This window comes from Sparus aurata, chromosome 23 (genome assembly GCF_900880675.1).
Source record: "Sparus aurata chromosome 23, fSpaAur1.1, whole genome shotgun sequence".
Classification (NCBI taxonomy): Eukaryota; Metazoa; Chordata; class Actinopteri; order Spariformes; family Sparidae; genus Sparus; species Sparus aurata.
In genome coordinates, this window is record NC_044209.1 from 7,144,591 (window position 1) to 7,171,135 (window position 26,545).

Genomic DNA, 26,545 nt, shown 5'->3' on the forward strand with positions numbered 1-26,545 from the left:
GAGCTGAATCGACCCAAAACATTCACAGCGCTACTGTTAATAAATCACTGGGGTGATTAACAGAGATTAGTGAGGACACAAATAATATCGCATATTAATGTATAACACGCCGTACATCTGTCTCTGCGTTCACACATTTCTCTCTCCCGCTGCTTGGGTAACATGAGTGTTTTTTTGACTAACATTTGGCAGGATGGCACGTTGCCACCTCACGAGTGTTCCCGTAAACACTCACCACTCTGGACCCTATACTGTTGTGCTTTGCCAAAATGTCACTGGGACTGCGGTCAACCCCGACCGCAGTGCTGAATAAAACTTAAACCGGAGCAGAGAGCAGGGCAGCAGCAGAAGCAGGCAGCTGCACGGAGAATAGAATTTATAAGGGAGGTGGCAAAGTGGAGGCACAACACTGCCAGGAACTATTGTTTTCCTCTGTTTGTTCATATTCCCATGGATACTGACAAAAAGGCATAGAATTAAAATAGTCCTTCCGAATGCCAGAGAATTACCTGAGATGAGGCTATTATGGATCGGCATGAAGGCCGTAAAAGTGGTGATTTCAGACTTTCCAAGTGAAGAAGGATGGTAAACAGCTGAGCTCTCCTCTCTGTGACATTTGAGCGAGACGTTGAGTAACTCCTGTCCTAACACTCCCTTTAGGCCCAAACATGATAACAGGGTCTGTCGGAGCAAATATCTCCAACAAGTACATGTTGTTACAGGGTAGTTGTGACTGTTCACTGCCACAGGGGGAAAACCTGTTGAAAGCTTGATCAGCCCTTTTTTCGCCGGCACAGTTCACACACACGCAGACTGATATTCTGTGGATGTGATAAAGTTTAATAATCAAAAGTTTTAGGAAATACTAAAAATATGATGATGTCCTGGTTTAATTTGGCAGTTTGATGGTGTTTGATTGTATTTCATAGACCAGTCAGAGATATGGACTTGACATAGAAGTTAAGTCTCACGACTTGACCTGATAAATGATGATAAAAATGACGTGACTGTGTTCATTTTCAGTTTAGGATTTTCAGTCTGGCTGTCAGTGTTTCTGCGTTTAAAGCTGACTAGGAGGGATTTCTTTTGGAATGAGAAGATGTTAAGAAATCATAGATTTTTTTTGACATGTTATGTGTTTTCGTTTGATTACATTTATTTCACTGCATATCATCCCACAGAGAAACACCGCTCCGGAAACGCCTCGTCAGTCGTCCCGCCTTTAAATCTGTGACTTTGTGATGTCACACTATGTCACCGTGTCACATATTTACATCACTTATCACTAATGACCAGTCTGGCGTGGAGGAATTGATTTAGCAAACCTGTTCTGTTGTTGTCAGCGGTGCTGGCTCAGGTGTGTGCGAGCTGACCAATCAGAGCAGACTGGGCATTTGTGATTTTAGAAAATATCGTAAAAATAAATCCATGTATTTATATCACAGAAGAAGAAACAAGGCCAGTGCGACTGAAATAGTTCCCTAAAGGTAATAGGTGTATGGTTGAAACATCCAGCTTCTGTGGCACCGACAATTCAAATGCATGAAAATATTTTCACAACAAGGTCAGGAGCCACTGATCCAGACAGATCCTCTGCCTGTTTATATGTCTTACTATTCAGTCGTCTGATATGCCTCGTCTCCGTCTGTAAACCCAACATCGGTCATTGATTTGTTTCCGGCTACAAATGACTGGAACTGAGAGCGATCAGAGACTCGTCCCTCAGGTGCAGCCCGAAGGATTTAGCGCCTGCTGAAGCGAAGCATCCCACCTGACTTGTTCTGTCTGTGCGCAGATTCGGGATCCATCGGTGGAGGCATTTGTGTTTGTGTGGGCGTTGGAAGAATTACAAACAGGAGACAAAGGTTCCCTTCACCACAACTGTAACAGGTGCACTACTGTGGAATCACATTTCCTTTCTCTGCGCACTGAGCTCTCAGACAGAGCGAACCACAAGTCCTCTACCTGTAGAGCCTAAACAAAAAAAAGACAAGGCGTGATAGATCAAACAGATTAGTTACTGAACATGAATTTTCCTGTTTGAGATTATTGACTTGGTTCCTTGTGTTTCCCACTCATGATCAGAGCATGGCTATTTCAGGCAGCGTGCCAAACATCAGTTACACCTCATAAACCTGTCAGGATCCTGGAGGAGGGAGTGTTTGCTCTGTGACTCGTCAGTGCTCTGCTTCCGTGGTGTGTGAAGTATGTTTTAATGTAAATATCAGTAAGACGATGAGTTGGACTGTATAGGATGTGTTCCAGTCCGTCTGTCCTGGTCAGCAATTACAGATGAATGCTAAGTTCTCCTCCCTGCTAGGACAGAAAGTCCCTAACAAACCTGCTCATGGATGGGCTTTATACAGGAGCTGGACTGCTCCTGGAATGAGGCCCGGGTGGGCGTGGCTTCCCGGTTCTCCCGGAGAGGAACCGGTACGTCATCATGCCCAAATAAGGCCTGAGGACTTCCTCCACTGGCTGGATCATAATAAAGCACAGTAACAATAGATACATAGGCAACATCTCCTATGTAATGGATCTAACGTGAGCTATAGAATCATCTGATCCGTATTTGATGCCACACTTGTTATATCACGTGAACTCAGACAAATGATGGCGCGTTTGTTTCACAGTCTAACAACACGGATGAATGAATTAAAAGCTCTGACTTGGTCCGCCGCGGCCGCCTCACCTCTCCGCTTACACAACAAGCTCTTATTCAACACACGAACGCGCAGAAAAGCGTGTAAGATACGGAGCGGGCTCGTCTATTTCTGACAGCGGGCTCCGCTGCGATCCCTCCTCGGTGCGCTCTCTTGCCTACAGGCTTGTTTACAGTCGCCTCTTCCCGGCATCAGCGTTACGCGTCGCGTTTCGCTGGGCGTGGCCCGAGCCGAGCGGGCCAATCGGGGCGCCACACTGCCCCAGCGTGTATGCCTATATATAAAGGTACGTGCCGGACGGACTGCACACACCTCAACACGCACCGCGAGGAGCAACTGACAGGAGTCCAGAGAATAAGTTTTGGCTCACAGGACTGAAGACAGCAGCAGGAGGACACTGGAAAAGACTTTATAGCCGCTGACACTGAGCTGCACACTTTTGTCGGACATTGGACTTTCACTCTTTCTCTTTTACGGAGTGATTTTGAATTCCCTCTTGATTTTGGGACACTGTTGAGAGAGAGAGAGAGAGGACGAGCGCATGCTCTCTGCTGTAACTCACTTTTGTTGACTGTGTTTCTATAAGCAGCCGGTAAGCTTACTTTTCCTACGACTTTATGTCTACAAAGATGGAACAGCCTTTTTATCATGACGACTCTTTTCTGTCGGCTTACGGCCACTCAGATGCTGCAATGCACGACTACAAACTGCTAAAGCAGAATATGAATTTGAACTTGACAGAGCCATATCGCAACCTGAAATCGCAGCTGAGAGCCGAGACAGACCTCTACCAGGGGGTTCAGCAGCAAGACGTGGGGTCCCTGAAGCTCGCGTCCCCTGAGCTCGAGAGGCTCATCATCCAAAACAGTAACGGGGTGATCACCACCCCGACCCCGGGCCAGTACTTCTACAACCGGGGCATCACCGATGAGCAGGAGGGCTTCGCGGAGGGGTTCGTGAAAGCCCTGGACGAGCTGCACAAGATGAACCAGATGCCCCCTCCTAACGTGTCCATCGGTGCCGGCGGGGTTACGACGTGTTCGGCGGCGGCCTCTAGCGTCTTCGGCTCCACCTTGCAGCCCGAGCCTCCCATCTACACAACACTGAACGCCTACTGCCCGAACACGAGCCTCTCTTCCGCATCCAGCTACCCCACAGCCACCATCAGCTACTTGCCGCCGCACCAGCAGAGCCACCCGCAGACCTCGACGCACGGCACGCACCCGTTCCAGCACGCTCTGCCCGGCGCAGGGCTCCATCCGCAGCGGCTGGTCGCTCTGAAAGAGGAGCCCCAGACCGTGCCGGACCTGCTCAGCAGCGACGGCTCGCCTCCGATGTCCCCGATCGACTTGGAGACTCAGGAGAGGATCAAGGCGGAGCGCAAGAGGCTGAGGAACCGGCTAGCGGCCACCAAGTGCCGGAGGCGCAAGCTGGAGCGCATCGCGCGGCTGGAGGAGAAGGTGAAATGTCTGAAGAACGACAACCAGGGGCTGTCCAACACGGCGTCCGTGCTCCGGGACCAGGTGGCCCAGCTCAAACAGAAGGTCCTGACACATGTGAGCAGCGGCTGTCAGCTGATGCTTACAAGCAAGATGGAGGCATTTTAAAACACCAGAGACTAATAACAGACTGATAAGTAATAACACTGGAGTCTGCATGCGCAGCACTGGGACACCGGCTCATGTGTGCCGTCAGCACTGACAGACACACGGGGTCGGGGGCTATGTGTAGACATCTCTTTAGGCTATTTAGGGTTTTAAAGACTGATTGAAATGGTACTTCCGGATGCTGGACATCGCTCAAAAGACCATTCAACCCTTTGCACCAGGGCAGCATCCAGACTGAGCAGACACTGAGCAACACGGCGGGCACAGGCCCAGAAAGTCGGGTTTACTAATGGTAGAAAATGGGAATGATTATTGTATACTTTGTACTTTTTTTGCAACTGATATTGTCATGCAATGCTGCATTTATTCAGTGTGTAAATTATTCCGTTTGCCCGGTTGATCCGGACAAACTAATGATGTCCAATGTTTACATGTCTTTTTTTATTTGTGATGTGTATTTAAGTAAAGTGTCTTCAAATGAAACGGAAATGGTTGACTTGAGTGTCTGTTTATATTCATCACTTATCTATACTTACATATATATTACACACTTATATATATATAACACATTTACATATATATTTTATATTTATCAAATTTAAGAGTTATTAGTCAAAAACATGGCACACACATAAACAGCTGGAAAAGAGTGGGGCAGATAATCAGGTTTCTTTCCAGCTGTAATGTCACCATGGCAGTTACCATGGCTCCCGGTGAGGAAGCCTTACACAAGCACATTCTGGTTTCAGTGTTTTTACGCACGGAGCGTGGCCCGCGCACGTAGGCCTTTCCTTATTACGCACGGGGCTTGTCCATATACGGGCATGTTGATGACTACTTCGTCATATGGGAGGATTTCTGGGAACCCCCGCCCAGGTAGCGAGCTGGTTTCATTTCGATCCCTCCCTTGTATCGATAAGGCCAGCGAGCTTCATGAGGGTGGCGGAATTTCCTTTTTTCTTATTGAGCAACTTCACATTAATCCGCCACTCACGGCTGGCGCAAAGTCCAAGCTTGTTATCAGGTAGTTAAAAAAGTCGGTCTGAGTCGAGTTGATGTGGGACACCAGGAAGTAGACGAGCCCTCAGCAATGAGACGTATGTGATCATTTTTAAACACTTCATCCACCGTGAAACCTTTAATTATGAAAGAATCCACATTCTTGCCCCAAATCCGCCTCCGCTCATGCGTGAAGGCATGTTTGAGGTGTCAGTATAATTGAAACGCTGCACACGAGGGGAAGTGACAGCGGCACCGGGAATGTCGGGGGCGTCTCAAGATGCCACGCCGCTTGGCACAGCAGTGGGTGAGAGTGGGCGCCCGGAGCGCGCGGGAAGGAGCATCTGTGTGGATGGATGGAGATGCGCGCCCTGCCAAGGACAACAGTCTGCCGGGACGCATCAGAGGCCAAGTATGTGCGGCATGAGGGGCTCAAAGGACTGGATATAAGGGGGAAAGTCCCGCGTTAAGTAGATGTGGATGAGTCATTAGGCTATTATCCAGGGGTCAGTAAACGTTTTCATGGGCCCCAGATGGACCAAACACTCATTATAATGATAATATGAGGCGGACTAATTGCTCACCAAACTGACTTAGGGGAGCACTTGGGGCTTAAAGAGGAAAATCAGTGAAGCCAAGAAAACAAACAAAAAATAAAAAATAAAGCATTTGTTCAAAGTCTCTGTGGCCTTTGGCAGAGAGAGAAGTGGTTCACAGGCTGGTCTCAGGAAAACCAGAGGGGGGTTTCTGTCCTGTAACAGCAGCCTGTGACGTACGAGTAAACAACAGAGACTGTCTGGACTGAAAACAGAAGAAAAAAAAAGAAAAGAAAAACACACCTCTCAGTACTCACGAAAACCACTTCAAAGGAGCCTATAGGAGAGGGCTGGTTGCGTGCGCGCTCTCACCTCTCGCTGTTTTGGAGAGGTTCTACCCTTTTTTCATCACACAGACGCGTGTTTTTGAACAGCCCAATTTCCATCAACAACAACTCCCCTTTATTTTTGTGCGCCATGGACCGTGGAAACAGAACCAGGCACGCGCCCACACGAGTTCCCCTTTCCTGTGACTTTTTAACAAGAAACCTACATTTCAGGGGATGTACATTTTTTCGAGCTCGGCGCCTGTTTTCGACACTTTTGTGATCAGAATCGCGATGTAACCGGCTGTTTCATGTTCCGCACAAAATATTCAGAGTCGTTAAAAGTCGCAACCTATAACAGCTAATCAGAAGCGGCACTTGTAAATGCCACTGCAGTGTTAGAGGCTGCGTTTACGCACGCAGCGGGCCTACATATTATAATGCGCGCACAGAGTCCAAAAAAACGAGCCAATTGAAGCCATACTGGCTCTCCACACGCCTCGGCCCACAACCCACACTGAGTGTCTGTGGGAACATCTGTGATGCGAACGGTGACGTATGAAGAGCTCTGGGTGGGTTTGATTTTTCCTCTCCACGAGCCCCCTTCCCCTCCCACAGACACACACATGCACACACGCACACACACACACACAGGCCTGGCTCTCTCTCACTCACTCATTCTCTCCCTCCCTCCCTCCCTCTCCCCTTGGTCTTCTGTTATCTTCTCGAGAACCATGAATATTCCTCCCACCTTGCCGCGGCCATCTGAGGTTCTTACAGAAGTTGGATCACAAGTTGCATCACTAGTTTTGGGCGGCTGATAGAGGGCTGGTTCTGGATGCGTTTGTTTGTTTGATGAAGCCCAGTTTGAGGAAAGTTTTCAACAACATTTGAGCCTTTTTTTTTTTTAATGTGAGATGCTCCACATTAAATGTAGGCTCCAAAAGCGAAATCACACGTGTGGGAAGCCCGCGATGAGGTAAATGGCTCGTTTGAAAGGTCTCTCGTGAAGGCAATAAGAGTTTCTTTTGAAATTAAACACGACAAATGATTCAGTGAGTCACGTGTCCCGTAAATTCAACAAAGTGTCCCCGTCACAATGCTGCCACATGTAGCAGGTCATCACAGAGTCAGTCCATCAGTCCGGTTGTGACAACACATCTGCGACATACTGAACCCACAGTGAACAGAGAGTTGTTATCCGGAAGGAATGTACAACTATATGGTCACATTGTAGTCAAGGTCGGTGTATTAATACTAAAACAGAGCCGTGGTCCTGGCAGCAGGTCTAGATCCACTCTCACACTGCACAGCAGGGACCAGCCAGGTTGGTTCGGAGGAGTTTTGGCAGAGCCACGTCGCCATCTAGTGGACCAACACCGGAACAACAGCTGGGATCATGAACTGCAAATTCGTACCAGTCTCAAAGACTTCCTTTGCTGTGATCAGGGCTGGTAAAGGTCCAAATGAAGCAGTGTGTGTGTGGGGTATATGTTAGATTTCTTTATTGATTCTTACACCAGGTCAACACAGGTTGGTAATCACATGCAGGACAAGCGCTACTGTCTGTCTACATACTGTAGTAGTAACCTGGTTTTTGAATGAAGGACTCAGTCAAGCTTTGGTCTGCAGTTGGAGCATAATTGTTAGTTTATCGAATTCCTCTTACATTAAACATTCACTTTGGGCACTGTGCGATCTTTATTTAAATGTGGAGGGCTGGCGTATTGTGTTTAACCAGCTGTCTACCGCCTTCATCCCCGACACAGGCAGAGTGCATTCATTATTCTTTTTTTTTTTTTTTTTTTCTTTTTTAAAAAAAAAACAGCAAACCTGCCCGTCTGCACAGCTTCTAGGATTACAGTACAGTATGTTTTTAATCTCGGCAAGGGACCGTGTGCAAATTATCTCGAGGGAAGTATTCAGAAAAGGGTGGATGGCTCTTTGTCTTCTGTTTCAGCTGCAGGTCCTGATTTGGATGAGCGTCCTGTATTTTATCTATATATTTCATGAAGTCATACAACAATGAAACAAATAAAGTAATAGAGTAGCTGTTATTCCATTAACTTATGAAGGTTAAGGTTATAAAGTGCTGCTTTACATGTCGGCGTACACCATCTTAAAGTCATCCTGCTTCCTCTGTTGTAGTTGTCATGTTGATATGAGTGCTGATTCCGTTTACAGATTCAGAATCAGAAATGCATACGTTACAGTTTCTCCTTCCAGAATATAACAAAACATCACACTAGATGTAAACAAAAGGTAAACACAGAAAGATAATAATACAATAGTAAGAATAGATTATAGAAGTACAAAATAAAGTAGTGGAAAATGAATAGCACTAAAATATGACAAATAAGTGTATGCATTTACTTTGCATATATAATATTCTCTCTCTCTCTCTCTCTCTCTCTCTCTCTCTCTCTCTATATATATATATATATATATATATATATATACACATCTTGAACTAGAAGAACTAATGGAAATAGAGATGTATGTGCCTTGTAATACACTGTAACTACAGTGTAGTTTAAATGATTAATAATGCAATGTGTAATAACTGACTAACCTATATTATAAATCATTGTATATAATGATATTTTAGATACTGGTGGAGGAGCATTGCAGATTCTCTTTCTAAGGTTTTTTTTTCACATTTGGTATGATTGTGTGGTCCTGAGCCTGAGTACAGTTGTCCCCCCATCTCCAAATGGACCCTACCTAAGACCACTTTTTCAAGTGGATCAACACAGTTCAACAAAGCGTGGGTTTCACAGTGCTTACATTTATTGAACGACTTGAAATTCGCAGTCAAGTGTACTCTGCTGATCTACAGCCATCCCTGATGTTAAGGTCTTATCTATCAAGGGTAGGCGGAAAATAAACGACTGTAATGCTGCTGTTTAGGGTCTGGCAGGCCCACCCCTCTTCCTCCACCCAAACAATTTTCACACAGTCCCTAAAGCACTTGTTTTGTATTTTTCCATATTGTGCTGTACACTTAATACCAAGTGTGTTGTCGCTTTGGTTGTCCATGAGCATCTCTTTGACGCGAGGGGTAATCTGCAGAATGAGGATGTGAATAAAACCAGACGCAGACGCACAAAGGCTCCATTAGTCACTACTCAGAAATACTGTGTGTTTGTGTGTGTGAGAGGGAGTAAATCAGCGAGTGAAAGGGAGAGAAAGAGACAAAACTGAGACATTGAGTCTATTGGACTTTGAAGGTTAGATTTTGGCCTTTCAGGAAGAAAGGAAGACGAAAAACCTCCTCTCATCTGGGCTTACGTAACAGTTTGTTTTTGTACATCGGCGCCGTAAAAAAGTCTGGATGATGCTGAGACAAATTAAAAAGATAACCTCATCTCATTTATGTCACACCTCATCCTATCACTGAAGCCCTGGCAGACCCACAGTCATTAGCTCAAATGTGTGTGTACTGTGTGTGTGTGTGTGTGTGTGTGTGTGTGAGAGAGAGAGAGGGAGAGAGAGAGCAGATGACATTCTTCGGTGACCCTCTCTGTCCAGCCTCTGTCCTGTCATCTGCTGTGATGATGACTTTCACAGAGGACACGCTATTAGCTCACATCATCAAGTAGCACCAGCTCAGGACAGAAATAGCTGCAGCGGACTGACACACACACACACACACACACACACACACACACACACACACACACACGCACACACACGCGCACACACACACACACACACACACACACACACACACACACACACACACAAAGAGACCGTGCCTCATTGTCTGCCCTTTTCACAGAAAAATGTCAAGCACTGTGTGGCTCTATCAACATGACACACATATTGTCTTCGTTTCCACCTGCAGAGGGCACACACACTGCTCCACTGAGAAACATCTCCAGCATGATTTATGTGTTAAATCCACGTATCAGTCACTTCTAATGAGATTAGAAAGTGCCACGTTGTGATAATAACCGGGATATTGTTGGTTAATCTAAACAATATTCATGGGACCTGATTTATGGGGCCAGCCTATTCCCTGGAGTCAGATGATGCAGTCTTTGCTGTCAGTTCAAGTGCTGCGAAGCTGAATCCCTGGGAAGACTTAAATCCTTCCGAGCCCGAAAGGCATTTTCTTTTTAATGTGGCCTGGTTAATAAATTCTGACTTTGACAGTGTTAAAATAAATTGTCCTGATACTTATTTAAATCTAACACTATTTGAATTTCTCCCTCAAAGCAATAGTTAGGGAAGGGTGAGACTGAGTGACAGCTGTCTGAGCGGGAGGGAAGACACACTTGTCATGCTGTATCAGTAAATTGGAGGCTGACAGTGATGGGAGAACAATGCATAGAAACTCTCTGCCCCTTTAATAAGAGGTGGAGGCCATGTTTTGAGACACAGACACTCTAATGTTTCTCATCATGCTGTCATCATCTGGGGCTGATGTTTAAGGTTGTTGGGTTCGATTTGACACGTTTTGAACAAGAAGAATTTCAATTAAGGCTTTCTTAGTTCATGAAGACTTTTCAGTGCAATCACCAGCTGTGTAGCAAGCGCAGAACACTGCGAGGAAGCGAGGCATCTGCAGTGTTTCTATTTCCAGAGATGTGATGTTTCTGATGCACGGTGTAGAGAAACTGTGTACGCAGCTCCGCACAGCAGGGGTTTTGGTATTTGAAGAAAGGATTACATGACAAGGCCTCTCCTTCGCACAATCCATCATCCATCCCTGATAAAGAAAAAAAAAATGCAGAAATCTTATGTGTTACTAAGGTTCCCTTGAAATGAAACCATGAAAGGTTTCCATACATATTCTGACAGTGATTCCCAACCATCTTAATGCCCCCCAGGGATACGCTACTCCTATTTTTGCGAGGTATAGGTAGATGGAATGCTATACTATGGAACACAAGTGAACTCCACTAGAGAATATAAATGTGATTTGATTAAAATTATATCCACGTATTTATGTTAAAGCAACATTGTGTAACTGTTTTACCTTAAAACAACAGCTTCATAATCACTTTGATACTACAGTGTCTTGTAAGAGGGTATCTCTGTCTCAGCCACTCTGCCCCATTACTTGTGTCTGCACTATGTAACTTCAGTGAGACGGTAATGAGTTCTGTTTGTTGTTAGCATTCACATTTGTATTTAGGACAGTTGTGTTGCACAAATTGCCAGCTTCCACATGATGTTGCTTTAAGGAGGACCATCATCAGCAAAGTAAAATGCTGATCCTTTCAAAATAACAACTGAATCCATGTCATCACGTGTAGTCACGTTGTTATTATTTTTCTGCATATTTCTGGACTTTTGAATGGGAGCAGCTGTAACGCAAGCAGTTTTCCCTCGGGGATCAATAAAGTATTTCTGATCTGTGATTGTGATTGTGATTAGTCTATGTTTGAAATGGATAGAGCACGAAAACAAGGCAAACAGCAGAAAATCTGGAATAGTTAGACAAATGTAACGGATCACAGTTATACTTGTTAAGGAATTTGAATAGGAAGGTAACTGTATGGATACACAGCAGTGAGCAGTTGAAATAGTTAAACAGTCTTGGTAGTTTGCTAATAGTAATGGATGACAATTAAAATAGTTTGCTAAAATGATTAACATTTGAAATAGATAGCTGTTCTAAGTAATTGATAAATGTCTGCAATAGTTAGCTGTAAGTACTGAATAATGATTTGAAATTGTCAGCTAAATAAAGTGAAGTCAAGTTTATACTGGTAAGCTAAATATCAGAATCAGAATCAGAATTCCTTTATTTGTCCCACAAACAAGGACATTTCTGTGTCACAGCATCCACAGGACAGTAATGTTACAATAAACCGTAATAATTGTAAAAAATAAACAATATAATAAAAAGGTAAGACATAGAATAGACTCGTATATACATAATATTGTACATAGGGAATGAAAACTTATAATGGTAAGCTAAATATAGTGAATTTAAGTTTATAATGGTAAGCTAAATATAGTGAAGTCAAGTTCATAATGGTAACCTCAATATAGTGAAATCAAGTTTATAACTGTAAGATGAATGTAGTGAAGTCAAGTTTATAATGGTAAGCTCAATATAGTGATGAGGATTGAAGAATGGTAAGCTAAATGTAATGAATAAATGGTCGTAAAATGGAGCTCCAGCCACGCTAAATGGTAGCATTAGGCTACGTTATGATTGCAGATTTGACGGAACTGACCTTCACATTGACAGTTGAATTCTATGAAAAATGTCCAATTCAAAATAATCAATAATGTTGAAAAATATATGCAAACAGAAACATCTGACTTCATCTAGCGTACTGCATCATTGTGTAGGGGGACAACAGATGAAAAAGGGCTTACTGTGTGAGGAGGGCAACCGGGAAGAAGAACTACGCAGGGCTCCGAATGGCATTTAGAAATGTTGTTTTTATTTTGAACGTAAAGCACAGAAACACCCATTTCAGCAAGCTCACCGTAACTCGGACAAATCAGTTTTCCTTTTATTACAAAACATTGACATCTAACAGTGCCTCACTCTAGAAATACACAACATGATTATAAAAGAAACGTCCACGGTGTACATTGATGACATACATGATCAAACTACCAGAGCATAACCATAACTGGTATGAGAGCTGCCTCTGCGGATTCACTCTGGCAGGCAGAACTTTTGACCCCGATTAAACCTTCCTTGGTCATTATCATACCAGATCCCCTTATGTCTGGCCAGTAGTCTCTGCTAGAAAGCCTAAGTTACATTCATTATTATCAATATTCTGTGTGACCTTCTCTTCTATCATAAACCTCATATACCTTACGACGTGTAGGCTGCACCATACGCCATCACAACAGCAAGATCTGCGTTTAACAACTGACTAATGCACAGATTAGATGATTAAAAAGAGTAGCAGGGTATTGAAGAAGCACTGGTGCAGATACGTCATGTTTACAATACAGTCAAGAGGACTCGTCTGGTTAATGATGACATGTTTGACTCATGCACAAGCGCCAATACTGTAGGACTCAACATTTCCCACATGCAAGACTTGTATGTGGTTTTATGGAAGCGGAGGACGACCACGCTTTTAATGCTTTTTAAAGTAAATCACTTTGCTTTCTTGAAAAAACAAGCTTTGTTGTTTTTTCGAGATAACAAAATAATTAATTTATGATCCCAAGATAACTAAATAATTGTGAGCAGGGCCATCTTTTCAGCTTCTGTATTTGTTAACTGAGCCCTACAAAGAAAAGAAAATACCTGATTGTGATAAAGATCTCGCAAAAAAAATCTCCATTTTACTGGCAGTAAAACATCTGTTCAGCCATTATTGGATATTATAGATATGGTTATTATTGAAGTCAGAGCCCTTGCAGGATTTAAATACTTGACTTTATCATTCAGTTGTGGCATCTTTAATAGTGACTGTTTTTATTTTAAATTCTGGCTGTTTAAATCGCTCATAAAACAGACCAGGCGTTACAAGCTTGTCAGTCTACCTTATACCAGATTTAGTATTATTCAAAACTGCACAGATTATATGTAGAATGTGATGATGATGATAATGAGAGCTTAGGTTGGTGTGGTAAGGTTAGTTACAGGAGCAAACGTTACAACTCCATTCCAAGAGATAGATTTTGTTTATTAGGTTCTACACAGTTATCTCTAAATATAATCACCATCTATCACTCCTCTCTACAAGCCGCTTCCGCTCCCCTCCATGTCGTCCACCATCACTGAGCGCTTGCGTAGCACGGAGTTACCCTTCCTGCCGCCCCTGGCCTGCAGGGGCAGCTTGGTCTGGCATGGGGCCCGATACTGAGGCAGGCCGGACTTGGTGGTGTCCAGCTCCTCGGGGTCGTCTTGCTGGGCCCTGAGGGCGGCGATCACGTCCTTGTCCGAAGGACTGAGGGTGAGGCAGCCGCAGGGGCGACCGCCGTCACCCTCAGCCCCGACCTCTCCGGTCTCTCCCACCTCCTCAGGTTCATCCTCCACCGTCATGAAGGCGTCTCCCCACAGGCTCTCGCAGAGATCCCTGCCGTGCTGATACATCTGCATGGACACAGAAACAAATATGCAAAGTACTTAAAGGAATGAAAAAGATATCAACAAGACAAGTCTTGCATTCAAAATTCATCTTACACCAGTATTACCAGCAAAATTTACTTAAAGGAGTACACCTCTGGCCAGTATGTTATGTTTTCTCTTCCACTTAGCTTTAATTTCAATGTGAATATAGGCATGAATTACTCAAATGTGTGAGATGGCGATGTAGTGTGATGTCACAAAGTCATGGAATTAAAGGAGGGGCTACTGATGCAGTGTTTTCACTTCAGGAGCAGTGATGTCAGTGGGAGAGAGGAGCTCACACACTGGCATCTATAAAAGACGCTGGAGGACAGCCAAAAATACAAAAAAGCATATTAAGTCTACTTTAAAATGTTAAAGGGTAAAAGACCTCATTATGCTAAATGTTACCTTTCAGAGTGCTAAAGTATGAGGAGATGCTAAGAGATAGTTATTTTCTTGTAAGCAAAAGATTACAAAAGCTGAATCCTAGAACAGCCTTGGCAGATGTATTCAGAGACAGGACTGAAAACTCAGTGGCTTTTCATCTACAATAATTCATCATATTTTATAAGTTGTTAATACGCTTGAAATTCGAAAGAACTGTAAGCTTTTACATAGTAGTACAATAAAGAGTAAATGCACACTATCTGCAAGGTTTTTTTTTTGCCACATCCAACAGGTATGGCCTTTTCTTTGACTGTAAACGTCAAAGAAAGTCCAGAATAATGGATTCTGGCCTTTCAGGGCAGCACCAGCCTTGAAAACAAACACCCTGTGCCAGGTGTTCCAGGGGGCTGCAGGCACCCGGCAGCTGCTCTCGCTCTCGCAAGCGGCTTTTGTCTGCCTCGCTCGCTCGCCCGCCTCAACTCACCTCGTCTCCACCAGCCTTGAGAGCGAATTACAGTGCGAGGTGACCTTGAAAAATCCCACTCTGGTATCTGAAAGGCTTCATCTCTGCGCCGCTCTCACGGCAGAACGACGAATACTGTCAAGCCTCAGCGAGCGCACGGGGGCAGATCCAAACTAATCGGAAAGGTCACTTCCAGCACCTTTTGTGACAGGAAATTCATTACAGCGCTCAGTCTTCCCAAAGTTACACTTTGAGGGAAAAACTCCAATTACTGCTGACATTAGCTTTATGTTTTCTGGAGCGTGAAAAATCAGCCTCCTCTCTAATAAGACACGTATACGGATTAAAGGGGATAGTGCACAACGCTGCAGAAAAACAAATCACAATTCAGCATTTAAGCTGTTTAACAGTAAATGGCGTGGGCCTGCATGCTTAGGTGTAGTTCAGAAAGCTCATTAGTGGAGTTTCAGTGACACAAACGCTGTGATTTGCTGTGTTTAAGCTCCCATTCACTCTCCAGTGACGGTCCCGTAACCAGTCATTAAGATGTGCTGCCAAGTCACGTCGCTCCCTCCTCCTATAGCTCATTTTGTCCCCTACCCAGCTTCCACTATATCTCCCGAGTGCAGTTTTGTTCTTCTTCTCTTGCTTATTGCTGCATGCACTGTTTGTATATGTGTCTTACTCTTCCTGTTTTCTCTGTAGCACACCCCCACCCCGACGTCTGCTTCCTTTCATCCTCCTGTCTGTTGGGGGATTAAGACTGAGTCACAGAGGGTGCTCAGAGATGGAAAAGCTGTAATATATTTACCGTGTTCGAAGGACAAAGAGGATGACGGCTGTTTCTCTCCACTACATATACGCTCTGTCTGACACTTAGGTCTTATCGCAGCGACCCCATAATACACACAGGGAGTGCGCACACACACACACACACAAACACACACACACAGGCACACACATTTACACACACACACACACACACACACACACACACACACACAAACATTTCTGTCCTTCCCCAGGCAGACATGGTTTCCTGCCAAAGCTAATTCAGTACAAGCACAAGTGGCTTTGGACGACATGGTGTGATCGAATAAGTGAGATACTGAGATTTCCTGCGGCGGTAACATGTCCTCCCCGTCCTTATCTCATTCAATTCTGTCCTCTGATCGAAAGCCCATGACATTACACCAGGTGTGGGAGGGAAACAGAAAGAGAATGGTCCTAAATCCTTGAACTGGTTAGCACCTCGCTGGCAGCGACAAAAGATAGATTTCTTCTTTGAGCGGTCGTCAATTGCAATGATTCACTTGGCCGACGGGTCACAATCAGATTTAGAGCGAGGCACATTTCATATTTTATGTGACCGAATAGAAATAGCTGTCGTTATGATAGTTGAAACAGTTATAAATGTCAAAATCTGCTCTAACATTCTTATCTGTGGGAACTAAACAGTGTTCAGCAGATTTTATGATATTCCTCAACAAAATGCAACTGGTAGAGTTGATCGTTTTAAAGGTAATGCTAGAGATAACAACCCACAAATCACAGTGGGACTGTTTAGTACATGTATATGTAGCACTTACTTTACCTCTACATTATTACATTTATTTTCTCCACTATGATTGTGTTATTACCGCGCTGCAGTGTTCTGTGCAACCAAATTTCCTTTTCACTCTGTAAGTCAGTGCTTTAAACTGCACCTTCAGAGTACTTATGGCGTATGTGGGCTGTGAAATAAAGGCTCTTTTATACAGTAATGATTAAGTAATAAGTAAGTAACTAATAAGTATTTTGTAAGCAGGTTGTAATATGGAGCATAACTGATGAAACAAACACTTTTAACTATTAATTTTACACAATGTCAATTAAAAACTACCACTTCTTCAGGTAGTATCTCTCCCTGTAACTATACAAACCCTGTCTCACAGCAGTTTAACTGGAAAAATGTATATTCATGGCCATGTACACATGTCCGAAAGACGACATTTTGTCCAGTATTTCAAGAGGATTTTTATCACCATACCATTACTGAAAACCATGATCTTTCCCTAACCTCAGTGAAATCCTATAAACACAATTTTGTGACTGTTTTCCCAACCTTAACCAAAGTGCTTTTGTTGCCTCAACCTAACCAGAGACTGGATGCAAAACTGGATGTTGGTGTGACAGTCCTGGATTTCATAAATGTCGTACCATTCAAAGAAATGTTGTGCAAGCACTGAATTTAGTCACGCCGAGGACACAAATTATGAAGTGCCGTGTTATGTTGGCACCCTGTGTATTTACACTGTCATTTTCGGGCTGTAATCTGCAGCATTACCAGAAGACATTCAGTTAAACCACACGGTCCAGTAACCTCATGTGATCATTGTTCCCATCCTCCGACCATTCTTCTGGATGTTTTTTTTTTTTTTTTTTGTGCCAGCGTTTCGGCACAGACACGGGCACTATTTGCTGATTAAACCTCGTTCCCACAAAATCCGGAGCAGAAAGAGTGTCTAATGCTGCGATAAATCAGACCTTGGCTGGCAAAGAATGTTGCCAATGAGTACAAAGAGAGAGTGAGCCACTCAGTGCCAGAGGGATTTTTGCATGCAGTGGATGTATGTGTGTGTGTGTGTGTGTCTGCCTATGTGTGGCTTTAAATGTATCAGCTCGTCTCTATGCAAATTGACATCTACTGCAGTAAGCACTGACAAATCCTGACTGTATCAGAGTATATTTATTCTACACACACACACACACACACACACACACCTACACAGTGTTTCTGTGTTTCGGGTGAACTTTTCAGGAGGTGGAAGAAAAGCCAGCGAGGATTTTTAAAAGGATTTGTTTCGGAACAGAGTGCATCTGTGTATTATATCATTTGAATTCGAAGCCTATAAATCACAATCTAAGACTTGTGAGAGCTTTTCATGTTTGTGTGTGCCTTTTCTATCCAGCGCGTCTCAGCCCCGAGGTGGACTACAACACCACCAAGTCTCCCGCCCCTGCTATCTTCAGAGCAAACAAAAAAAAAAAATCGAGTTTTACCGCTGTGACCTCCGGGAAAAAAATGCTGCGAGAGGCCGCCAGTTGTCTGCAGCCCCTCTGAGATGGGTGATTTGTTTGGATGTGCCGAACGCGGTGACTCATTTGTTTGTATTCAGGTTGCTGTTGTAGGACACTTCGTTTTGAGAGCTACTTAAATTTATCGGAGCCTATTTTGTGCCATTAGTGGCGCCCTACATGAAAGTGGGCCAATTCGGAGCGCACAAAGCACCAAAACACATGGGCGCGGAGACACACACACACACACACACACACACACTTAGATATTCTCTATTAGAATTTCCTCTCCTACTACAAATCAGTCATTTTGATTAACCATCCAATATCCACCAGAGAGCCTTAATAGGTCTGCTGTCTAGGGGTGTGTGTTCATTTGTTGGAGTGTCCTTTTGTCTCTGTGTGTGTGTGTGTGAAAGTGACAGAGAGACACAAAGAGAGAGAGTAGAAAGAGATAAAAGAGAAGGGAAAGCATGGAAAAGGACACATTTAGATAGATAGATAGATAGATAGATCGATAGATCGATAGATCGATAGATAGATAGATAGATAGATAGATAGATGAGGTGTCATGGCCATGGTGTGTGTGACAGTTAGCTCACTGACAGCCCCCCTCGGTAACTCGGCCTCTTCTTAAATCACCCCTCTGGCCTCTGCCCACTGAAGCAGGACCGAACCTTTTCATGCTTCAGCTCACAGAGCCACCCTGAGCTGTTAACCCTTCGCTGACCGCCCACTCTTGACCACCAGCACGCAGCGCACCGACTCCGCGCGGGAACCTTCCACCTGCAGATCGCGGCTCATGTGACAAGCCTGTCAGCGGGATTCAGACCTCTGACACCTCGTCAGGAAATCTCAGGTGAGGTGCGGCTGCACTGGGCTCACATCAGGCACGACCGCGTGTTTGTGCTAATAGTGAAACAGCTCGATTACAGCAGCTGCATCAGAAGCGCTTTATAACTGTGTCACAACAATTAAGACAAGGATCATGATGACACTGCTAACCTCCTGATGCTTATACCAGGTATGATGTGACCATGGTGACCACCAAACATCCTCTTCACACGTTTAAAGATCCAGTTTCATGTCACTGCAACAGAGATTTTACTTCTTTTTGGCACTGCTGGGTCTAATTACAAGTGTACGTGGTGTTGCGATCAGAAACTGTGGTGGGTTTCTACATAATGTAGCTTTAAATAGAAAAAGCTTGGTGAAAATGTTGAGTATGTTCTTCCCTGTTGTTTCATGTATTGTGAGGTAGATTGTTGCCAGCCCTTGGCTCGGCACGTTTGTTTGAGTGTTTGGAAATGTCCGTGCATTCCCACGTGCACAGAGATACATTGTAAAATGAAAGTCATGCTGACAGAGAGGAAACTATCTACTCTAAGAAATATATGTGATACATGTGTACGTGTGGATAAGGCCTTAATTTCATCACCTGACAAACTCCCTGAGGGTCAGAGTGTGGACATTCGCGTGATCGTCCACATTAGTGAACTCACGGCGCAACAAAAGTAAACTTGGCACTTAGTTCATACACTGTGTTAGACACTTGATGGTAATTTTTTTGTTAAACGGTCAGACACACCATTTTTCTTTTGACAGAATGGGGCCATCATGCTTTCTAGGGTGTATGTTTCAAACTTGTTGTGAACTCATTAAACTTTGTCTGCAGCTGTCTGTATGATCCACGCTTTATTTGATCGTAGTTTAACATGCTAATATCTTTTCATTAGCAATAAACAGAAAGTATGGGACTATAATTATGGTGTACAACTAATAATTATTTAGTTATACACCAAAGTAATGGTTACTTAATGGTTGAAAATGTTTTAACTGATGATAGAACTGGATGAACAGTTAAGGGAGCATCACAATTCATCCTAAGGGTAACACGAATGTTTGTGACACATTTCATGGCAAGCCAAGCAACGGCTTTGGAGACGTTTCTCTCAAAACCGCAAATGTCAACCTCGTGGCAGCGCTAGGAGGAAAAGTCATCCAAGTATCTCCTGGGGATCGTGAGTGGTAGAAAATTTCAAGTGGTGGAACGACTGGAGTTACGACCCACAGAGCCAGCGCTGCTGGTGTGACCGAGAATTCAGCAATAACAATCCCTCAACAGAATAAAAAGGCACAAAGTCCCATGATATGTAAGCAGCCAACCACTGATGTCCCAGATCAAAGCCTACCTGCTGATACTGAACACAGGTTCCAGTGCAGTTCTGCCCTCTGGGGTCTCTGGCCCAGTTACGAGCGCATGTCATGTCCATCCTGCAGGCGTCAAACCTGAAGGAAAAGGATGTAAAGTGTCAAAATAAAACAACTGAAATGCCAAAACACACAACTGTTATTCTGTCATTTGAATATTTCCTCCTATGGCACACTTTAGAGAGGCGGACGAGAATATTGATACTGTTATTTCCGGATATTCCGGATTATAGGTCCTACGTTTAATCGCTGCAAAAATGATGTAGAAATGTACTGTTTTATAGGAATGTACTGTACGTTACAGACATCAGCGTTCTGCAGTTGTTCCCGGAGGTATGACATGTTAATTAGTTCCATATTTACTGCACAGACATGAGTGGGATAACCATCTTATCAAAGGCTCAGCAATACAGAGAACAAAAGCATTTCCCAAATGTCAAACTATTCCTTTAAATACGCACATTGTAAATGTAAATACATGCAATACATACTTGGTATTTCATGATTTTTTTGTGTTTTTCCTCAGAAATGTAAGGAATATATGTGTGCTGAGAAGCAAAGCAACCACGAGACAAAGCCGTTCCTCATTTCTTAGAACCTCCTGGGTGTCTATGAACCCGATCCAACTTACCCTACTCTATAAGGAAAGCCTGATATACCTAACCGTACAGTTTTATGCCGTTTATTAGCCCTCTTCTCTGTGTTAGCGTGGACAGCGCCTCGGGCTATTGATGCACTGGCTGGCTGTCCTGCCTCTCTCCCTTGTCAGCCTCTCAGACGGAAACTGATTTTGATTTAGCTTCGCTTGGCAATGCGCTTGGCAGCCTCACCAATCACGGCAGAAGCTGTGGCAGAGCGGCACAGCCTGGATGTACGAGCGGCGGTGGGGATGGGGCCAGCGCGCGGCATCAGGGGAGCAGCGGTAAAAACACGACACACGCTTCAGGAAGCCTTCACACCTGAGGAGAGAGAGAGGGAGGGGAGCAGTTAGTAGGGACATGATGAATGGGGACATCTGCGTTTGAACCTTTATTGACACTAGGAAGGCTGACTCAGCGAGGTCTGAGGCAAGGCAGGTAAAGATGGCATGACCTCTAGCTGCTCTTGTCCTTGTCTGTTTTTTTTTTTTTTTGCCCACTTTACCTTAACTCACACTTTATATTTGAAATTTAATCAAGACCGTTCTACATTGCTGAATGAAGGAGCCGGCGACCCGCTGACACGTCTCATTTTTCATCCCACAGACTTATTTAAAACCTCAAAGTTATTTTCTATACTGGGCTTTAACATTTCACTCAGTTAAGCTCAAGTGACGCCTTGAAATAAGCGCTTACAAGGATGGCCCACGTAAGACCATCGCACAATGTGGGAAAAATAACTTGCATTGAAGCTACTTAAACCTGCGTCACAACTGATTTCTTGGAGGAAAACCAGCAAAGGAAAATGCGAAAATGCTTGTTTCCATCTACTCACATGCAATTATAGGAGCTGGTTCATTAAGAAAAGCAGCGGGCGACACCAATTCTCCATTGCACCGTTTAAGAAAAAGGCGGCGCTGAGGGTGCCGCAAATGAAGGTGAAAAACAATACAGAAAACACGATGGAAATATGACTTTTCTGCTCGTTTGACGTATTAATTAGAGGAAAGTCACATCAGATCTGTGTGGAGCGATGAGGAGCTTTAATCTGCTGCTGTTTTCATCTCCATCTCGGCACAGCAGACGCTTCGGTGGGAGAGCATAAGCTCTTTTGCAAAACAGGCAAAAACCGCCTCAAGCGAGCATAAACACTGTTTTGCAAAATTGAAGATGTTTTTCTTTCTTCGACCTTTTCTGATGTGATACTTCAAAATACACATAAAAAATGTGTTTGATGGAAACGCAACTACCGACAACGGCTGCCTATTTACACATCTAGCAGGGCAACATTGACATTAATTTACCTCCGCTGAGGAGGTTATGTTTTAAACTGTGTCTGTTTGTTGGTTGGTTGGTTTGTCATCAGGATTACACAAAAACTTCTGGACGGATCACCACGACACTTGGATGGAAGATGGGTATAAGACAAGAACAGACTCAATTAACTTTTGGTGCGGATACGGATAAAGGGAGCGATCCAGGAATTATTTCTCTCACCTTCTTTAACATTGAGAGATCTTCAACATTTTTGTTACTTTCACCGTGAATAAAGCGTGGATCTTGTTGAAATAAATGAAGTGTATTTAGGTGGCTGATATCTATGGGTAGGTACGATATGATGCAGAAAGCTGGATCTAGCAGATTAAAATATGTGTAATTTGATACTGGGCTGGACTGAACTAAAAGAGACTGTCGGGCCTTGGCAGAGGTATGCACTCTAATGGGCTCCATTCTAAGTTTTCTGCCAACCTTACAAATATGAGTCCAGTATTCCTTTCTGTTTTAGCTCTGTTTTTGGTCTCCACCAGAGAAAAGTGGCGAATACGCTTTACCCTATTTGCCAGCAATAGCTGCTAATGTTGTCTGTTTGCTCGTTTAGGGTAGGAAGCAGACACTCGTTTGTTCTTAAAATATGGTGTGACCGGAAAGGGTGGAACTAAACAATAGAGCTGCTGGCCGTAAAACAAAGAGTCGGTAATGTGGGCCATTGCTTTTTTAAAAAAACGTCAGTTACACAATTCAAAGTCAAATTTGCAGAGTCCAGATCAGCAGGATGTCTGCTGGGTGAGACTTACTCGGAGCTCAGAGGGCCACACTTGTCCCATGGTTCATTCTTGTTGAGGACAGAGGGAACATGGGAGATATCCTGGATGTCTTCGTCCGTGCAGCAGCTATCTGTCATGAGAGGACGTGAGAACACTTGAGCCAGCTGTCAGTCAAGAGATTTACTTTGATATCCTCACCACTGCTCGTCATTACACCATTAGGCTCTAAAGTGTTTAGAGACAACCACGCAGTCACTCACTGTCAGAGTAAAGCGCACACTCCCTCAGGTGCGGCTCCGGGCTGGGCGTGGCCTTGTGTTTGCCGTCTTGGAGACACACCCCCTCCGAGCGGGCTCCGCCAATCAGCGCAGCCGCCAAACACACGCAAGCCAATAGCAAGGGGGGAGAGGTGACACCCATCTCTGCAGCCACAAACACGTCTGGAGTTCAGCACAATGGACAGAGGCAGAATGAAAGGACAAATCTAATGCAGCAACATGTATTGAATATAAATGACTTCATGAAAACATAAAGAAAACAACTTTAAAATGACACATTTTAAATCTGTTACTCTCACGCCTCTTAGCTTCAATTATGTCATACTACAATGAGTGATGCGGTGTGAGTGAGACATCCAGCTCAGACTGTTTAGCTCCGTGTGAGCCCTGCGTGTGGTGACCCAGTATACGGGGTGAGCCTAATTAGGTGAGATTGAGGCACCGTGCTGAGCCCGGTGACATGCGGAGCTGTTTAATCTGACAAGCGGCTGGCCGATGTGTAGCCTACATAACACAAATTAAACAAATCTGTCGGACACGGCGGCGTGGCCCCTGGACAGGTCCGGCGTGGCCCGGTTTTACACAACAGAGAAAAATACAACAGAAGCACATTAGGTCACTTAGTGAAGCCTAAAGCCTATTAGAGTAATACTAAATTGTAAACAAATGAAAAGTGATGTGGTCGTATACTGTTGCAAGTAATATGCAGTTCACAAAAAAATAATTAAATGTGAATCAGTTCCTTTTTCCAAAATAAATACATAAAAAGAACATTTAAAGAAATCTTGCTCGGGAAAGTCTTTATCTCCAAAATCTGTCAATGGACACCTGCTCAAAGGTGTACAAACACTAAAATAAATAAATACATAAATAAATAACTAAATAAGACTCAGGTAGCTTGTACTATTTGCAACATATTAAAAAAATCTTAAGAAAATAAAATGTATAAACAAACATATTTCAAAAATGTCCAGTTTTTCCTATGGAGTCTGGTGACACTCATTAGTGAGTTTACACTCACCTCAAGGCACTTTATGGTATTTTTGCCCATCTGCTGTAGCAGCTGTGGCTCAGCATTTCTGCTACATTATATTCTCACATGAGCTGTAGTTGTAGCTGCCACACATCCGACTAAATGTTACCCTGAGATCACGACGACCTGAGGAATCAGGTGTTACTGTAATCTGATCAGATCGTTTCGACTGTTTTTTGTTTTCTTAAATTGTATTTATTTATGAATTATTATTTTTTTTTTACCTGTCGGTGGGTTAAATGATGCTCCGTCCGGATTAGTTCCCTCTGTTTTCTGTGCTCCTCCTGTGGCTCACTGTTGTCTCCGTGTCTCCCGGTGTGTTGCTGTTGGATCCAGCGCCTGTTCGCGGTGCTCGGTGCTCCGGTCTCCTCCTCTTCTCTCAGTCTCTCTCTCTCACTGTCGGTCTGTCTGTCTGTCTGTCTCTCTCTGTGCCGGCTGTGATCTCTGCTGCCTGGGGGCCGCTGCTCGCCACTTTGTCACCGGTTTATATGAAGGACATTTCAGTCCCTTCCACCAGGCGACTCACCCCCTCCCTCTGCCCCATGCTGGGAAGTCCTCTCTCTCTCTCTCTCTCTCTCTCTCCTCCCTCCCTCCCTCCCTCCCTTGTTTGCGCGCACACACACACACACACACACACACACTCACTCACACACACACACACACACACAGAGAAAAGACTCCCTCCTTGTTAATCTCCCACTGAGATGTTTACCAAATCCTCCTTGTTGACAGCCTTCAATCCGAGTGTGTCCGAGCAGCCCTGAAGATAAAAACACTGACTGAAAAAAAAAAAAAAAAGATTTCTCAAATTGACATCAGGAAAACAAACAAAGCAGACCCCACGGGGCATGTGCTGCCCTTGATTTTTGAGAGGATCATTCACAGGTGGTGCTGAGTCACACCTGACCTCCCCCAGCCCTTTCTATCCCCCCCCCCCCCCCCCTCTCTCTCTGGAGGTCAGGGCTTTTTCCAGATGACGGGGTGAGAGGAGGGTATGGCTGAGATTTAATACCGCATGATATGCTGAGGACAGGGAACACAAATCTCTGCGGAACAAAACACCGCACGGGGGCGGGGGAAGCTGCTGCGTGTTGCAAAAACCCCGTCCTGTTCTCATAAAGACGGGGTTCACTCCAGCCGGTTTCTCTGAATGCAGTCAACCCCACCCCCCCCCACCCCCCACCCTACCTGTGTCAATGGATGCATGTAGGTCACCGCACTGGGAGCTGGTGACCTTGCCAGCGAAAGGTATAATCCCTGACAGCGTGTCTTCATTCTTTCCATTGGTTTTTGTGTTCACATGCGTTCGAACGAGAGCCTGAGACTACAGGCTCTGGATGGGCTTATGTGAACACATGAGTGTGGGCAGCCGGTGTGTTTTTCCACCATGCGTGTATTATTGCTCCTGGCTTTTAATCTCACCTCCCCTTGGACCTGCTGTACCATCCTAATCCCTGGCCGGGTGAATCTCTCTCTCTCTCTCTCTCTCTCTCTCCCTGAGTGACCTCCCAAGGCTTTTGGCCACAGAGGAGCAGATGGAGAGTGTCTTGTGGCCTAGATACATCGGCCAAAACCAAGGCTGTGAAATTGGTGACATGCCTTCGACATGATTGGTTTTGGCAACCGAAAAAACCACGCAGAGGACGGGACGGGGCCGGACAGATTGGCCGTCACATAAACGCACAGATTTGAGTGCAGATGAGACGGCTCCTCGCCGGGGACTCAACTCAGAGTCCTGCTGTACGAGCTGAATGAGGATATGAGGGCTCTCTCGGGCCCCCGTTGTCCACCAGACTGTTTCATAACTGCTGAGGGTCATAACCACAGAGCACTTTATTTCTGGGGATGCGAGCAGGGGAATGAAAGGCAGACAAACAGCTCTCCATCTGGTAATTAGAGAAGGAATAACGATATCCTTTGTGTGAGAGCTATTCAGGGAACAGAGAGAGAGGGAGGACAAAGCAGGCCATCGCCGCTCTCTGTGTCCCCTTGTTGTCGCTCTCATTTAACAGGGTAGGGTCACTGCCTGTGCTCGGGCCTTAGGCTGGCCCTCGGCTGGCCCTCGGCTGGCAAACAGTTTCACCCACCCTTGCCATCTCACTAAATGACAGACATTCATTTCCGCCAGTTAGAGTTTCTTTGATTTGTTGTTCCACTGACCTGTTTCTCTGGGATGGCAGACAATTGAACCGTCGGCACGGACCTTTGGGAACAAAAGGTGAGAAGTGGGGAACCTGTCACAAAACTCTTCATAG

General features: G+C 44.6%; 2 protein-coding genes across 3 annotated transcripts; one reads left to right on the forward strand and one right to left on the reverse strand.

The window, feature by feature from the left end:
- Positions 1 to 2,957: 2,957 nt before the first annotated feature.
- junbb (JunB proto-oncogene, AP-1 transcription factor subunit b) lies at positions 2,958 to 4,759 on the forward strand. Its single transcript, XM_030408924.1, has one exon. It carries the CDS (start codon positions 3,281 to 3,283, stop codon positions 4,268 to 4,270), a length of 990 nt encoding a protein of 329 aa, XP_030264784.1. The 5' UTR covers positions 2,958 to 3,280; the 3' UTR covers positions 4,271 to 4,759.
- Positions 4,760 to 12,516: 7,757 nt separating this feature from the next.
- Positions 12,517 to 24,853, reverse strand: rtbdn (retbindin). Of its 2 annotated transcripts, none has more exons than XM_030408904.1 (6): positions 24,515 to 24,853; positions 23,240 to 23,401; positions 23,010 to 23,109; positions 21,127 to 21,255; positions 20,278 to 20,374; positions 12,517 to 14,160 (listed from the first exon to the last, which is right to left on the reverse strand). In XM_030408904.1, exons 2-6 carry the CDS (start codon positions 23,397 to 23,399, stop codon positions 13,804 to 13,806), a joined length of 843 nt encoding a protein of 280 aa, XP_030264764.1. In that variant the 5' UTR covers positions 23,400 to 23,401; positions 24,515 to 24,853; the 3' UTR covers positions 12,517 to 13,803. The 2 variants fall into 2 exon arrangements, with proteins under 2 accessions (XP_030264764.1, XP_030264763.1); XM_030408903.1 differs by having other exon boundaries at positions 23,240 to 23,419; positions 24,515 to 24,852.
- Between the last annotated feature and the right edge of the window lie 1,692 nt (positions 24,854 to 26,545).

What these genes read in the sequence shown, in the direction of transcription:
- junbb (XM_030408924.1), top strand. Translation starts at nt 3,281, where the DNA reads ATGTCTACAAAGATGGAACAGCCTTTTTATCATGACGACTCTTTTCTG.
- rtbdn (XM_030408904.1), bottom strand. Translation starts at nt 23,399, where the DNA reads ATGGGTGTCACCTCTCCCCCCTTGCTATTGGCTTGCGTGTGTTTGGCG. An exon ending in GTGTGCGCTTTACTCTGACA is followed by an intron (nt 23,110 to 23,239) that starts GTGAGTGACTGC and finishes CTCTCATGACAG; the next exon opens with ATAGCTGCTGCACGGACGAA. An exon ending in TGTGGCCCTCTGAGCTCCGA is followed by an intron (nt 21,256 to 23,009) that starts GTAAGTCTCACC and finishes CTCTCTCCTCAG; the next exon opens with GTGTGAAGGCTTCCTGAAGC.